Source organism: Silurus aristotelis (genome assembly GCF_946808225.1).
Source record: "Silurus aristotelis genome assembly, chromosome: 3".
In the NCBI taxonomy this organism is placed as follows: Eukaryota; Metazoa; Chordata; class Actinopteri; order Siluriformes; family Siluridae; genus Silurus; species Silurus aristotelis.
Genome location: NC_139576.1, coordinates 3,711,406 through 3,727,965, shown reverse-complemented (window position 1 = coordinate 3,727,965; position 16,560 = coordinate 3,711,406). Strand labels below are relative to the sequence as shown.

Below are 16,560 nucleotides of genomic sequence, written 5' to 3'. Positions count from 1 at the left end.
GAGTAGCTCTGGTTTGGCATGTCGATCTTCTGAACCCCTGTCAGGATTGAGGCTCTGCGTTTCCAGGCATGGATCGGACGAATCACAGCTTGGCGGGCCGATTTAGCTTCAGGGCAGTGTGGGTTCTGTCAGACCCGTGCGAGGTCTTCTTTTGTTTGGTGCACCTGGAAGGAGATATGAGACAGTGGTGGAGTTTAAGGATGTAAATGTAATTCGTTTCCTGTTGTAGCTTTTCTGCATATCTGCAACTTCACTAAAGTGTTTCCATTCGGGGAGACTTTTACTGTTATTTCACTACATTTCAAAGTCAAATATTTGACTTTTTTACTCAACTACATTTTGTGAAATCAGTCGTTTCTTTTTATTTACGAGGATAAAAACTTAACTGGTGAAACACGCAGCGAGTCACCAATCAGGATCGAGCGCACGCTCTGTTTTACACGTGTTCTGATCGGCGCTTGGTGTATCTACTGATCACCAACAAACGTTTCAGCATCAGTTTAACATCAAGCAGAACATTTAAAGAGGAATAAATGATGAAGAAGCTCCAGACTCAAACTAACCAAAACACACGTGACCTGATTTACGTGATTTTACTGAAAAGAAGTTTTTGGGTTTGTGATGATTGTAATAGAAATCAATCAGTGTTTGAGTCATTAATATCATTCTATTAATAGATCAGTGTGCTGAGAGTCACATTCGAGTCTTTTCACATAAACTGAGGTGATTAAGTGAAGAATCTTCTGAAAAAAATGATAACAGGAACATTAAAGCCACAATAAATCATACTTCAGTACATTTGAAGGCAAAAACTTTTGTACTTTTACTCAAGTGAGAGTTTAAAGGGAGCATTTTCAGAGTCATGTTTTACTGAGTGCATCTCTACTTTAACTTAAGTAGATTGTTTGTGTACTTCGTCCACCGCTTATATGAGAGGACAGGAAGTAAATATGGCTTTGTGATATCTCATTGATTCCTGAAACATCTGAAAGATGAATAAAACACTTCAGGACATGCTGTTATTGGAAATCCATCCACGTCATGGTGGTAACTGTAACCCCATTACAGGTTGAGGCACATTTAAGATATGGCAGATGACCTTATACACATGAGGGTTAAGGGCCTTGATTCGGGGTCCCAGGAGCAGGAGCTTAGCATGGATTTAAACTTATGGCCTTTCGATTAGAAGTCAAACATCTTAAGCACTGAGCTACCACTTAATTCAATTCAGTCCATCTAAATTTGTTCAAATTCTGATAAGAATCTACCTCTCTGGTGCGATATTCGAGTGATGGAAGCCCCACTTTCCTCTGTCTACTGAACTCATTTGTGAACTTGCGGCATATTTTGGCGTCCTCGGATAAATGCTCCCTCAGCGTTTTGTACGTCTGTGGATTTTTCCTGCATTCCACCAGCAGGAGGCGATGTGCGAACTGATTGAAGCTCAGGTAACCGAGGGCGTTAGCGCAGGCCGTGCGTACCTGGGCGAAGATGAAGCTCGGCGTGAGTAACAAACACGGACAAGACACAAAAAGATGTGATTTGATTAGATTTGTTTTATCTGGTGTACCTCCTCGTCCTCGGAGTACAGGTGGTTGGAGAGGTGCTCTATCGCTCCCATAGTCACAATGCCATCCGGGATACCTGCTCGGATGTGGGCCAGGCTGGCTAAAAACTGAGCTAGAATTACATAAAACAATATTATATGAGAAAACTGTCTGTAGTATTTAAGCTCAAAGAAGGGTTTTGGGCTCACCTGTAACGATCACTGAAGAGTTTTTATCCGATTGCAGTAATTTCACTAGAATTGTGACTCCCCTTGCAGTCAGGGTCACTTGGTCAGAGCCAGTGATCACATTACATAGCACAATCATCTGTACGGAAACATAAAAAGTTACGATTCATTACAGCAGGAATGATTAATGTAATAGTAATGATTGATAGTTATAGAGAAACTTTATGGATCTCTGGAAAACCTGAAATGCAGCTTTGGCCCTTTCGGTTTCATCATTTGAAAACAAAAAGGTCTCGAATGTTTGGACCGGAACGCCTCCCTTTTTCTTAATAACCGCTTGCTGCTTCGGATTGTTGTATGCAAACAGCGCCAGGACGTGTCCTGCTTCCAGACAGATGCTCTGAGGAAACATTCGGAATCTGATCAGATACAAATCCGAACTGAAGTGTAAAGGAAATGGTGCATGTTAATGATAAGTGGAAGGTGTTAGAGGATGTTAGTGCATTGGGCGCAACCTGCTGCGGGGGCACCAGATTACGCTTATTTTTGGTAGACAGGTTTTAGAAAGAAAAAGAGAACGTTTTTACTAATAATGAAGCTGTTGGAGTTCAATCCTGGTGCCCTTTTTGTTTTATTTCACGTTTTTCACTTTCACTTTTCTTCTCCAGTTTATCAAACTCATCTTCAAACCCCATTACTCTAAATTGCTGAATATATAAGTTACACCACATGAGAAAATCTTCAACGGAGCTCAGTAAGGTCATCAGGAAACTAGATGTTACTATGGTTTCAGATTTTTATAATCAGTGCGTTCATTCATCAGTCCATCGGATCAAATGCACATCAGCATGTTAATATTATCAACAGCAGCTAAGCTCAATTCTCTTCACTGCTTCTCCTTTTCTACTCATCCCGAGGCCTACAGAGATTGGGCCAGCTTCAGTTGTGTTCCACCTCATGGAGATTTCAGACCTGGTGAGGATCCTGAGCCAAATAGAGACGTACCAGTGCTAGTTGCGTCCCACTTAATTAGGATTTCGAAAATTTTTCCATCATTGAACATTTGAAAGGCTCTGGCATGGATGATTTGGTGTTGAATCTGTAATAATCTCAGATGTTAAGCAAAGTTGTGAGATGCCCAGGAGCTCTTGGTTCTACAATTCCAACCCACTGTAGAAAAAAACATTACTCATAATTACACACTTATGATGTTTGTAATGTTTTTTGTAATGATTTATAATCACACCCTTGGTGTCACCCAGATGAGGATAGATTCCCCTTTTGAGTCTGGTTCCTTTCATGGTTCTTCCTCATACCATCTAAGGGAGTTTCTCCTTACCACAGTCACCCCCAGGTTTGCTCATCAGGGATAAATACACATCAATTGAAATATAAGTGAACTTTGCTCGATAATTCTTATCTTCTCTAAAGCTGCATTGAGACAATGTCCATTGTGAAAATCGCTATAGAAATTAAATTTTTATTGAAATGATCTTCCTTCCATCCAATCAGAATCCTCACAGAATATGATCTATATGATAAATAAATATCACTAACTAGGGCATGAAATGTACGGTGAGCTGTAATAAAAGTGCACGTTACTCTGTCTTCAGCTTGTAGCAGCTCCTGAATGATGTCGTAGGAGAAGTCTTCCTGCTCCCAAAAGACCGTCTGAAGCTGCTGGTTGCCCATCAAGATGCAAGCGAGAGTCTGAGAGACCTGGACCTGTAGTGGTGCACAAGAACGTGACGTTTATAAAAACGGGTCTGATCATAAGCTTGAGATTTTTAGATATAATGTATAAATTCTGTGATAATAACAAACACAGGGATTTGTAGATCAGACAGTCCATATAAGACCAAAAAACGTGTTCATTGATACACTGTCTGTAACGTTATACCCCACTCATGAAAGGAGTCTCTATATATACATTAGAGATACATACGAAGCAGCTTCCCATGCGATACAATTCACCCCAATTGTGATGCAGTGTGATATGAGTTTCATTCGATTTAATAATCGGATTGGAAAAAAATATGATGCTCTGCAATTTGATATGACACAAATAGTTAGCTTTATTTCTTCGGTTCAGACAGACGGCAAATCATCAATTTACTTTAGTGCCATTTGAGTTCTAACGCATGGCCCTTTAAAAAATAAAATAAAAAGATTAAATAAAGCCAGATGATCTTTTCCTGTTCTGTCTATAGGAAGTTACAGCTCTACCTCTGCCATGTTAATCTGTATTCTATGTGACTCTCAGGACACGCCTCGGTCTCCGAGCTCCGGGCTGAGAGAACGTGCTCAGTTTAGCGAGGAGAAATCAATCTACATATCAAATATTGGTCACAAATTATTGATTACTCAACAAAGGTATAGTGCATATACTAATAATTCTATTGAAATAAACCGTTTCTTTTACAGATGCATATGTTATACATACAAATGCCAACTTGTATCCAATAGACACTTTTTTCAATCGATGCATCACATCGTTAACTTGTGATTTGCTGAATCTCCATTCCTATTTTTTAGTGCTGCTATAGCATAAGTGAAATGTAGCTCTAAATAGACAATAGTGTCTGACAACATGTGGCTGAGGAGAAAATAAAAGACCCCAGGATGTGCTTTGAACAATTTTTGCTAACAGTGTGGTAACAGTCTCATTATGTACCTTGACCTGGAGAGATTTGTGGTTTCGGAGAAGCTCTAACAAGGTCGGAATAGCTTTTTCCTCATAGATCACATTTTGGCTGTTTTTGTTGTTCTTGTGTGCCACACCTGTAATCAGAGAAACCCTCTATAATATGAAAGTTTTGTACGCAAATCGTTTTGCTGTAGGATTGGAAGACTGTTACCGATGCACAAGGTCCCAAGTGCGGCGATGACGGCGAGCAGCGTTCTCTCGGTAGTCCGGGATCCACGCAGCAACCGAACCAACGGTGGCACTCCGTTCTCCTTACACAGTCCGTACTGGTGGGCGTGGCAGTCTCGGCTAAGCGCTATCACCGCCTGGCATCCTGCAAATCATAGAAGCAGACAGGTCGGAAAAATAATAAGGTCCGGGTGACCTGTTCCACATGCTGCATTTTATAGATCGAATGCGAGAACAACTCTGGCTGCAAATCGTCCGAAGGGAGTTGCTAGACGGGAGCTTTTAAACAGACCTGTCACACTCCAGAGCCAGACAGGAGGAAGTGTTTAAACCTGGTAGTATGAGAACTCCCGGTGACCGTGTCATGTAAGTAATGGACACTGATGGCAAAAACAAGAGCAGAGAAAAAGAGCAGCGTAAAGCGAGCCGAGGAGCGGAATCCCGACGGGGGTCAAGTATTCCTGAGTGCGCTCCTGCACGCCTTATGAGTCTAACAGACAGAAGAGCATCTCGAGGCAGGAAGTGTTGCTGGCTTTCCCGCCGGACGTGACCCTTCTCACAGTAGCAGGAGGAACGTTCGGGCCAAACGCACGTCTATCAATGTTCGGCACGGTTTATCCAGGACCTGTCATCGGCGTGTCGTCGAGTGCTTTTTTTTATTTATTTGTATTTTTTTTACAGCACTTGGCACTCAGTTTTGTTAACCTCATGAGATCATACAGGATGACAGCTTCACTGGGAAGGTTTTAGTTTAAATTTACGAGGGACCCCAGATGCTGGTTTTGGAATAGTACACACTGTAACGAGCTAAGCTCTGTCCGGTCCCGGTCCCCGCGGCCTTACCTACGTATTGCATTTTATCCGACGTAGACAGGAGCAGATCCAGGATGAAACGGTAGCTGATGAGCTCGGCTATGTGCTTCTGCTGCTTCCGGGTTCGTCCCGCTAAGGCCCATAGAGCCGTCGCGCCCTGTTCCCTCACCTTCTGATCGAAAACCTGTGGCACCAGAACAGGAACACGATTCTTACAAAAGGCTTACCATTTATCTGCATTGCTAGAACTATGGATGGAACCAGACTTATAATTATTCCAAGTGTGTAGAAACCTCATATAAATGAAATGAATGGTTTAGAGTCTAGGATTAATCCGTTGACTATTCAACCAGAGAGCAATTTGATCCAAATCTGAAGAGTAATCGTGTTACCTTTAGGAGGTGTAGAAGATGCCTGGTGGTAGATTTGTTAAGGAATTGTTCCTGTATGGTAGGGTTTTGGTGCACTATGGCTTCTAGAGCTTTGGCAGCTTTCACCTGGAGCGAGATTTTTCTAGAGCTCAGGATCTGCACCACATAGGTCACGGCAGAGGCACCACAAATCAGGTCTTGGTTCTCCCTGTGGCCGTGGGCCAGCTCAGCCAGAGCCAGACACACTTCTCCTTGAAGTAGATCTGTTTCACACACACACACACGCACACACACGCACACACGCACACACATACATTTATAAAATTCGAAAGATGCCATTTTACATTTGTCATTTTGGCTCTTATACAAAATGTGTTACAATTATGTCATTTATACAAGTGATTGGTTGAGGGTTAAGGGCCTTGCTCAAGGGCCCGGCAGTGCCAGCTTGGTGGTGCTGGGATTTGAACTCACAACCTTCCGAGCAGAAGTCCAACATCCTATCCACTAGGCTACCACTTTCCACTTCCTATAATCCAGAGCACCTTACAAGTGAGCACTTGGCGGTTAAGGGCCTTGCTCAAGGGCCCAGCCACCATTTAAAGCACTTTGGGGCATGAGATTATAGGAAATTATACGATTATGATTGTCCTATAAAACCAAAGTGTTTAATTCCCCTCATACCACAAAGATTTGTCTACGATAACAGTTTTTTTTTATCCATTTATAGGATAAAATTAGATTTTCTAAAGATATGATCTACTTAACTGTTCTACTTATTTCAGCATACTTCTGTGAAAGTCTTTATTCTTTATACCCTTCATACATTCATTCACTCCCTCGATATGCGGAATTGGCTCAAAATCGTTGGCAATAGAAGGAAGTGGCAGCGATTTCGCACATGCGTAAAATTAAATCAGTTTTATTACGCAGTGCAAATTGTATTTCTGGTACGGAGCGAGCAGCCACAGTGACACTGTGCTAACTCTAGTTTCTTTTATATTGTTTTTTTTTATACCCTTGGCATTGTTGTGTATGTTTTTAAATATAAAAATAAAAATAAAAGTGACAGTGGGCTGAAAGTGCAAGGCGGAGACTAAACAAACTTGCGGTCTGGCAATTAATATGTTCCTGAGGGAACTCAGATTGTAACTATGTATCTACCAAACATCTACCAAAACGTTTCAGTTAAATTACATGTACTGGCAGCCATCCATCCATTCATCCATCCATCCATCCACCCATTCTCCCATCCATCCATCCATCCATCTATCCATCCATCCATCCATCCATCCTCCCATCCATCCATCCATCCATCCTCCCATTCATCCTCCCATCCATCCATCCATTCATCCATCTATCCATCCATCCATCCATCCATCCATCTACACATATATAAGGTGTCATTACTGAGTGTTGCCATGGTAACATTTTTCTTTTCCTGAGTAATGTACCAGAGTTCACGGTGAGTAAATCCACCAGCTGTTGGATGGCTCCACAATTTGCCATCATGGTCTGGTTTTGCGGACAAGCGACACAAAGCACCCGGATACACCTGACAGCATTCAGCAGCACGTCCTGGAGGTCAGAGGTCAGCAGCTGAACCACAGGGGCAACCCCATCCTCATAGAGCACACAAACACATAAAAACACATTTCACATACAGTAGAAAAGCAGACAATCATTTCACTGTTATACAGTTAATGCTCATACGTATTATTCCGCATGTAGTTTTTCAATATATCTGATGACACGTGGTTGTATATTGTACTGGAATCTGAGAATTGTACATATCATATTGTATGTATCTTATCATATCCTACCGTCCATATTGTATGTATCTTATGTATTGTATAATTCGTATTGTATTGTATCGTATCATATCATATCACATTGTACGTATCGTATCGTTCATATTGTATAATATGTAAGGTACAGGATCATATCATATTGCATCATACCACATTGTATATATTGTATTGTATCGTCCGCTTAATATCATACATAATATCGATATAATATGGTATCGTATTGAATTGTATGTATTGTATTGTATCGTCTGAATTTTAGGTCTGGGTCTGAACAAAAAGTCACAGGTTTATGTCAATATGAATTTATTGAGCTTTTGCTTTAATTTAGCTGCTTTGGTTCTATTGTTTTTTCAATTTTAGCGTTATTTAAAGCTAAAGTGCTAACAAAAAGTAACATGGGTCTAACTGGAAAACGGTTCTACTATACGAGTTATATAACACGTTCGGAGTTGCTGATGTAGCAGGATGATAGACGTCAGGGTTTAAACAGTAGCTCCACATCATTCCATCAAACTGTTACTGATTATTTTTCTTGAACAACATAACACAGATGACTAATATTACAGAATAGCATATAGTATGCTAAAAAGGAATTATAGCCCATTGAGCAGCAGATTTTGTTATCTTATTTATATAGAAATAATGTTATTCGATGAATAATTGATCCCAGAGATCGTTGAACACTCACAAGCTCAGAGATTTGAGTCTGATACGTCCCGCTGTGACCAGCCAGGTCTGTCAGGATAACGGTGCAGCGCGACTGAAGTTCTGGATCGTGGTTGCCGAGGTGTTTGATAAGCACTTGGACGCCACCAAAGCGCACCAGCTCCTCACAAACCGGAAGGTTCTTTGTCATGTGACACAAAACGGCCGCTGCCATGCGCTGGAACAACGGCCTCTCGTTGAGCAAAATGTCCACTAATACTGGGATCCCACCTGCAGCAATACATACATTACATGTACACACTCGGCACTGTTACACACTGTTACTGTACATAGAGTACAGTGCTCCCGAGTTCTCGATTCTCATTGGTCAGAAGTTTTTTTTGTAACAGCTGCTCTGACAGTATTGCAGCTAAAAAGTACTAAGTCACTGATTTTTTTTTAATACAGTATCTTTTCCATGGTAACGATTAGTACATTTATGGCATTTGGCACAGCGACTTAATACTGAGAAGTTGGGATTTGAGCTCATGACCTTCTGATCCAAGGGCCAATGTCTTAACCACTGAACTACCACCTCTAGTGGAGGATCAGTGGTTAAGTTTTCCAACAGATGAGACTTTTCTTTGGAAGATTAAATGTAACTATAACCAGATTTATTTTTTTTAAATATGATGGGCCATTCTTTACCAATTCATGTAATCGCATGTGAATTGCTTCTAATATACACAGAGGAAAAAACACATAAAACTGTCCTGAGAACCAACCTGAATCCATGATCTCCTTCCAGAAGGGGTCAGCGTTCACACAGAGAGCCTCGATGCATCTGACAGCCATCTCTAACCTCTTGTTCTCTTTGCTTTGTAACATCTCTGAAGTCACAAAGAACACACGCAGATGTCATAAATAAAGATTAATAAATAAAGTAATACTAATACATATTATCTGAGACAGATGTGAAGGAGAGAATCCGGTCATTTTCCAAAATAAAACATAGTTCAGAATCAGATAATAAATAAAATAGAAATAATGTAAGTTATGTATTCTTTCTATGCGGCCCGGTACCAATTGACCCACGGACCGGTGCTGGTCCGTGGCCCGGGGGGTGGGGACCACTGCTCTTATTGATTAAGCACAGGTGTGCCCAATGACACTATTTAAAGGACCTTATTTGATTGAAAACTTATTTTTTCCTTCTTTTCTTTGCCTTGTCCACACTGAGACAGCGACTGTGAAAATGAAGTCTCATGAAAATGATGATGTATTTTTCAGTCATTGCAGCAAAATTTTAAAGAGCAGGAAAGTAAATAAATGGCAGGTGTAAATGACGCAGGTCAAAGTGTCTTATGTTTTGCTCATGTGCAGTACAGAGACATAACGTTTTCGGAAGTTTCAGTGCGGATGAGCAACTTTTGACAAAAAGTTGTCTCTGGTTTGAGCTCGTCAAAATACATGCTTTTAAAATACAGAGACCAACCATGCAACATTAGCATTATTAATACTATGCTCTAAAGAGCTGAGCTAACCATAAAAAAAAACAAGCTGTCAAATCTACACCTCAGAAGAATGACAAGTTGGCCATAGGTAGGAAACCTTAAGTTGTTTGAATATTCCAACCTTTGTCGAAATTGTTCATGTCAATAAATGGGCTCGGAAAAATTACTGACTGCCGCCTTAATGTGCAAACAGGTAAATGCTAATTTTTTTTTTTAAATAATGAAAGGAAGCAGGAAGGTAGCATACCAACAAGAATCCTCCACACAGGAAGGTCATCTAGATTTAGCTGAATGAGGCGCCTGAGGATGTCAGTGTGAAAGTAAAGAGCTGCCAGCTGGACCACGTTATTGCCCTCGCTGTCTTTCGTTCTCCAGTTTGCCCCATTGGACAGCAGGTAGTCCAGTGCCTCCAGAGATCCTGACATGGCTGAGAGTAAGAGGGGCGTGCCACAATACCTACAACACACCAATTTGGTTGTGAGTCCCCCTGAACACTTAACACAGATGCATATGGGTATACTGAACCTTACAACTTACTCTGCAGACGTGTATCCATCCAGCAAGCTGGGATCTTTTCTGCACAGGGCCCGGAGACAGGAGACCTGTCCATAAAAGGCTGAGAAGTGTACAGCCAGCCAGCCTCTCCTGTCCACGAGTGTGCAGTCGGCTCGCAGAGCGATCAGACAGTTAAGCGCCTCGAGAGAGCCGCACTGAGCGGCCAGGTGGAGCGGCGTGAGTCCTGACAGAAACGCAGAGGACGCAAAAGGAAATTAGTTTATAGACAGACAGGTTTGACTTTCTCTCAACTGATGTAAGCGTTTCGCTGTGTCACCCTGACCTAAAAACATAGTGGAAAGGCTAACCTCAAAATGCAATACACAAGCAAAGCAAGGCAAGGCAACGCCAAGAGAGGGGGTGGCTTTGGGTTTCTAATCGGAAGGTCAGGAGTTCAAGACCCGGTATTGCCAAGCTGTCGCTCTTGTGCCCTTTGAGGAAGATTTTGCGCTCTCTGAACTTCAATGTACTGTAAAGTACAAAGCACCTTATTTACCTTTCAAAGGGTCACGTTCGAGCAACAAGTTCAGTGGTTAAGATGCTGGATGTCTGCTTTGAAGTTCATGAGTTCCAATCACAGCACCACTAAGTTGCCACTGCTGGACCCTTGAGCAAGGCTCTTAAACTCTCAGTTTTATAAATGAGATAATTGTAAGTTGCTCGTATCATTTATGCTGTAACAGTGAAATCAAAGGTAGTGTTTCAGAAGTATAGGCATAGAAGAGCCTTTATTCATCTTATGTACATATTATAGCACAATCTTTTTTTTCTCATGCCCCAGGAATCATGGGGTTGTATCGCCATGATACAGTGCCCCTGGAGCGGGTTAAGAATCTTGTTTACAGGCCCAAGAGTGGCAGCTTGGCAATACCAGGGCTTGAACCCCCAACCTTCCAATCAGTAATCCAGGGCCATAACCACTGATCTACCACTTCCCTAAAAGGAATTTTGGCTGTGTAGACTCTACACTCAACGGTCATTGTTTCAAGCTGGCACGAAAGCTATAGTAACTTATATAACCATTCTTTACAATCGTGGTGAGCAGAAAAGCATCCCCACATGCACTAAATTCATGATCTAGGTGGGCTACAACAGTAGAAGACCACATAAAGTTCCTGATCACGTTGCTGTCAGCCAGAGAACAGGATCTGAGGCTAAACTGTGTCTCGACTAGAAATAGTCAAGCTTAAGCTTTTGCAATTTTAACTGTCAATCAAGCTTTAACATCATTCCAGACTTCCTATAACATGATCCCAAACTTCCTGTTTTAATGGGAAACCCTATAAATGTAAGTCATGTTGAAAAATCTGATTGGACCCTTTTTATGCACTGGTGTTTGTGGGTGAATGTACTGGAGCAGATGGACCTCCCGACGCATGTCTGGTTAAGGTTAATTCCGGCAGCAGCCAACTGGTAGATGATGTGCGGCTGGTTATACATGGCAGCATGGTGGACTAAAGAGTATCCTTGTTCGTCCAGCTCCCCCAGGTGGCCAGGAGGGGTTTTACTGCTCAGGGTGTAAAAAACGGCAGAGAGGCCTCGTTTTGCAGCTGCACGCAGTCCAAACGGTACGTTCTGTGGGCAAAACAAACTTCAGCTCCAACCACAATACTGTGCGGTGACATCTAGAGAAATTACAGTGGCATTTGTTCTGAAAACTCCTTTGCAATAATAAGAGATTAATATTGTCGCTTGTCTTTATGCTTATATAATTTACATGGCAGAAATATTTCAGATTCATAAGCTACATTTAATTTTTAACAAAAAAGGAAATAATACAATATGCTGGATCAAGTGCTATTTTATAGGCTGCTGAATAATATGTGGAAGCTATTTTGTTCATTTAAACCACTGTCTTCAATTTCTATCACAGGCTAATATGAAGATGGTATCAAAAGGTTTCGAGACGAGTTTTGTAACATGCCAACAGATGGAAGCAGAAGGCATCAAGAGCTGTGCAACTGGTGCTGTGTTGACCACGTGCATTAACATGTCTGCGATTTCACATGGGCAGCAAGTTAGAACAAAGAGCGAAGAGCATGAAACTGTGCAAATCTTCCACAGACGTTTGACATGATTCAGCAAGATTACAGCGATGCTGCAACGAGTCATTTAAGGTGTTTTGATTGGCACTTGTGCTTCAAGAGCAGTAGAACATCACTGGAAAACGATGACAGATCAGGAAGACCTTCAACGAGCTCAACCCCCGGAAATGTCGAAACCATTCGGCAACTTGTGCATGATGATCGTTGGAGAACAAAAATACAACATTGCTGCCATTGTCGATATGCCATGCAGAACAGTCCAGGCAATCCTCACGTGTGATATGAACATCCTCCTGCACGGCGCATGTTCATATCACGTGTGATATGAACATGCGCCGTGCAGGAGGAACACGCATCGAAGTCTACCAAGAACTCCGTCCTATGAAGGAATGACCCATCTCTCGTGACGAGGATCGTTAAGGTTGAGGAAACTTGGGTGTACGGGTGCAACCCTGAGATGAAGCAACAGTCTTCACACTGGAAGAGCCCATCATCTCCACGACCAAAAAACCACGACTGGTAGGTTTTAAGGCATCTGAGGGTGGACATTCGCTGAAAGCGACTGGATCTGTGGCGTGCTAGTCTCGAAACTTTTTAATACCACCTCGTAGGTAAATTTCAGAGGTATAAACTTCACTCAAGTCTTTTTCTCCTTTCGGCTTCTCCCACTAGGGGTCTCCACAGCGGATCATCTGTCTCTATACCCCCCTGTCCTCTACATCTGCCTCTTTCAACCTAACTACCTGCATGTCTTCCCTCACCACATCCATAAACCTCCTCCTTGGTCTTTCTCTTTTCCTCCGTCCTAGCTCCATCCTCAGCATTCTCCTACTGATATACCCTCTAATGTAATTTCCAAGTGCAAAAACTTGACCTCAAGCCCTGGACCTTAAAGTTGCTTAACGTCTGCCATGCAAATACTAACGTAACTTTGACTCTCCCATCACCAGCGTTGACTACAGCCCATAGATTTACGAATTATTTCACGTTACCTTGCACTGTATGGCTTTGTCGTAACCAAACGTTTTCTTAAATTGCTCATGAAGCTGAAAGTCGGTTAGCGGCAGTCTCTGTTCCTGTGCAAGTTTGATGGCCTTGTTCATGGCTTCCCACCACTGCACGGTGTTAGGTTGTGGATAGAAGGATGCCAGTGCAATAGAGATCACACTATAGCTGCAGAACAGTGGAGAAATAATTACAGTACGAGGTGACACGTCACACAAATGAAACATGGGTATGAATAACAAGCTTGTCCTTGAACTACCATTTTCCATCGATCTCACTGACGGGGATAGGAAAATTCTCCTTGTAGGTGGGGTCTTGCCGAAGCAGGTCGTTTAAATAGCCTACTCCGTGGTTTTGCAGAGTTATGAAAGCAGCCTGGACAAGAAAACATCATATTACATTTTTTTTAAACAGGTGTTAATTGCTTGTTCTATAATATGTGGACAGAAATACTTGGCCTGTGGCACCTGCCTTTTCAAGCCATATGTGGTTCTTTCTCAAACTGTTACCACAACGTTGAGGCACACAAGTGCATAGGACGTTTTATGATGTGGTAGCATGAACATTTTCCTTTACTTCAACTAGGAGACCCAAATATGTTTCAGCAAACCAGAAATGATGGATTTTTTTCCCCTTAAACAACTAGTTTATAAATTAGCATTTTACTGAAGAATCGACACCATCTTTAAAACAGCAACCAGAAGTTTGATCTGAGATCAGCTCCCTCTATATGTTCCCATCTATCCCAATCATAACCTCATAAAATATCCAGTGCTTTCACCTGAAAGGCATCGCTGAAATGAAAAAATGTGCAAACTCATCCAGATCAATTGTATAGGATGCCTCTGGATGAACTAGGAGGTCCAAACCTGCTCCATGAAGATGTACTTTACATGGTTTGGAAACTGTAGACGATCTTCTGCTATAAAGCTATAAAGCCCTACTGAACACCTATTAAGCACAGGAACACTCCAAAATCTAGTGGAACATCTTTCCAGAAGAGTGGAGGATATTATAACAGCAAATATGGAAATATTAGCGTAGTCTAAGAAAGAGCTCACAGACAGAGAAGATTGTGTAGTAGGGACTTTTTGCAGAGCATTGCGGTTTGTTATTCCGATGTAGTCTGCGACTGGGACATCGTGGATAAAATCATGTAGTGTGCATTCAGACCTTCTGGACTCATCCTTACCCTCATGCCCTCAGTGATGTCTTTCAGCTCAGGAGTGCCTACATCAACCTCGATCTCACCGTGAAGATGAAAATGCTCGTTCGGCTTGAACGGAAAGTGCTTACAGGAAAATCTTGGTCCAAGGAGAAGAGGCGGTAGCTCTCGCTCAGTTTTCAGCGTGTCACCTGTGGGAATAAAAAGGAACACAGAGCCCTGTTAATGGTATATTACCAGATGGGTTGCTTTCTACAGAACAGGAAGTAAAGATTGGTCTAGTTTACAGCTTCCTGCTGCAGACAGACAGACAGACAGACAGACAGACAGACAGACAGACAGACAGACAGACAGACAGACAGACAGACAGACAGACAGACAGATAGATAGATAGATAGATAGATAGATAGATAACAGATGGACGAATGGAGGGACGAGCGAATGTACAGACATTCAAACAGACAGACAGAAAGACAGATAAAAAGCCAGACAGACAGACAGACAGACAGCTAGCCAGACAGACAGACAGACAGACAGACAGACAGATACTAGCTTTTTTTAAGGACACTATGTAAACTCAGGTACAGACCTGAAATAGGCAGGACCATTTGAGACAGGTCTGGAATCCTCATCTTCTTCCTCAAGGCGATGAAAAAAGGCACGAGGAAGCTGATGAGCTTTAGGTAGGCCAGGTCCCGGGCCAGATCCACTTTGCATCCAAGGCGTTTCTTTACCAGCCTCACGTGTTGAGAGAGCCTCTGCTGCAGACGCTGGTACGTGCCCAGTTCCAGACCGTCCTCTGTCAGCCGCACCACATTAGACAGACTGTGTGTGCCCTCAAAGGTGAAGAGGTTCTCGTGCTGATGGACCGAGGTCAGGTATGAGGTGATCTTCAGCAAGATGTTTTCAGCATACTGAGAGAAGAGCTTCTGCTCCTCTGCACTGTTGGGGTCATAAGTTGGGTCAGAGTTGTGTTTTTCTTCGTCGTATATGCCCTGGTAACACGGGTCATCAGAAATGTCCATTAGACCTACAGAAAAGAGCACATGGGGTACAGGAAGAGGTTTCAATAACCATATACTACATCTTTATACCAACATGCCATGCTGGAGATGTCTTCATCAACCTGAGGGAGAAGGAAGACAGACAGACAGACAGACAGACAGACAGACAGACAGACAGACAGACAGACAGACAGACAGACAGACAGACAGACAGACAGACCGACCTGCTGTAAGAAACTCAGTAAGCTTCTCTTCTTCAGCCTGAGGAACTTTGCTGGAATCCACACTCATGCTCGACCTCCAAAGCTCCAGGAACATCGGCCGCTTTTCTTTAGGAATGTATGCTCCATGCCACAGGGCCTTCATGGTGTAATCAATGTTTAGGAGAATCTGCCCAACTTTGGTGTCGCAGTAGGCCGGGGTCAGGTGACACGCAGAGCTCCGATCGGGGTTGGGCTCCAGGCTGATGGATGGCACTTGGTTGAAGCAGTATATTCCAACAGTGAGTTCTCGGATTATCTGATGGACCACCCTGTAATCCATACACACCCCAGTGTCACATGGGGCCAGGATGAGAGCATTGGGGTGAAATACATCTTGGATTTGTCTGATCATTCCAGGTGGAGGGTCTACATGCTGGATGAGATCATCTCCACCCAGGAACCAGCTGCACGAGGTGAGACTGAGCAGTTCCTGAACTTCTCTCCAATCATATTTCTCAAAGAATGCTTGAGCTGAGCTTGCTGATGATGAGATATTTAACAACTCCATAACTTGTGACTGAAAGTCTTATGGTTTTATTTTCTTGTTTTCAGTTCTGAAGAAAAAGAAAGAAATTAGACACGAGGAATGAACGTTTCGGTACAGCGCCAGACGGCTGGATGTACTGTATAGTTTTGAAAGTGTATGTCGCCATGGCAACATGAGACGCTGTTTCTAGGCCCACAAGATGGCGCCATTGCTCCGTTGTTTTAAACCCACGATAGTCACGTGGTCACCATGACGTATGCGGAAGTACAGGT

General features: G+C 42.6%; 1 protein-coding gene across 2 annotated transcripts; it reads right to left on the bottom strand.

The window, feature by feature from the left end:
* Positions 1 to 37: 37 nt before the first annotated feature.
* Positions 38 to 16,557, bottom strand: ankar (ankyrin and armadillo repeat containing). 2 transcript variants are annotated; one of them, XM_083536263.1, is made up of 21 exons: positions 15,763 to 16,557; positions 15,124 to 15,564; positions 14,562 to 14,725; positions 13,629 to 13,744; positions 13,357 to 13,537; positions 11,672 to 11,894; positions 10,302 to 10,503; positions 10,012 to 10,220; positions 9,036 to 9,140; positions 8,294 to 8,541; positions 7,249 to 7,372; positions 5,816 to 6,057; positions 5,454 to 5,607; positions 4,594 to 4,755; positions 4,410 to 4,516; positions 3,338 to 3,460; positions 1,977 to 2,135; positions 1,757 to 1,874; positions 1,571 to 1,680; positions 1,269 to 1,481; positions 38 to 164 (listed from the first exon to the last, which is right to left on the bottom strand). In XM_083536263.1, the coding sequence occupies exons 1-21, from the start codon at positions 16,307 to 16,309 to the stop codon at positions 129 to 131; spliced, it is 3,984 nt and encodes a 1,327-aa protein (XP_083392389.1). In that variant the 5' UTR covers positions 16,310 to 16,557; the 3' UTR covers positions 38 to 128. The 2 variants fall into 2 exon arrangements, with proteins under 2 accessions (XP_083392389.1, XP_083392388.1); XM_083536262.1 differs by having other exon boundaries at positions 7,249 to 7,417; positions 15,763 to 16,555.
* Positions 16,558 to 16,560: the final 3 nt, after the last annotated feature.

Excerpts from the sequence above, each read along its gene's own strand:
- ankar (XM_083536262.1), bottom strand. The coding sequence starts at position 16,309 with ATGGAGTTGTTAAATATCTCATCATCAGCAAGCTCAGCTCAAGCATTC. Across the intron at positions 13,745-14,561 it reads ACATCACTGAGGGCATGAGG|GCTGCTTTCATAACTCTGCA; the intron begins GTAAGGATGAGT and ends TTTCTTGTCCAG. Across the intron at positions 6,058-7,248 it reads TTTACTCACCGTGAACTCTG|ATCTACTTCAAGGAGAAGTG; the intron begins GTACATTACTCA and ends TGTGTGAAACAG.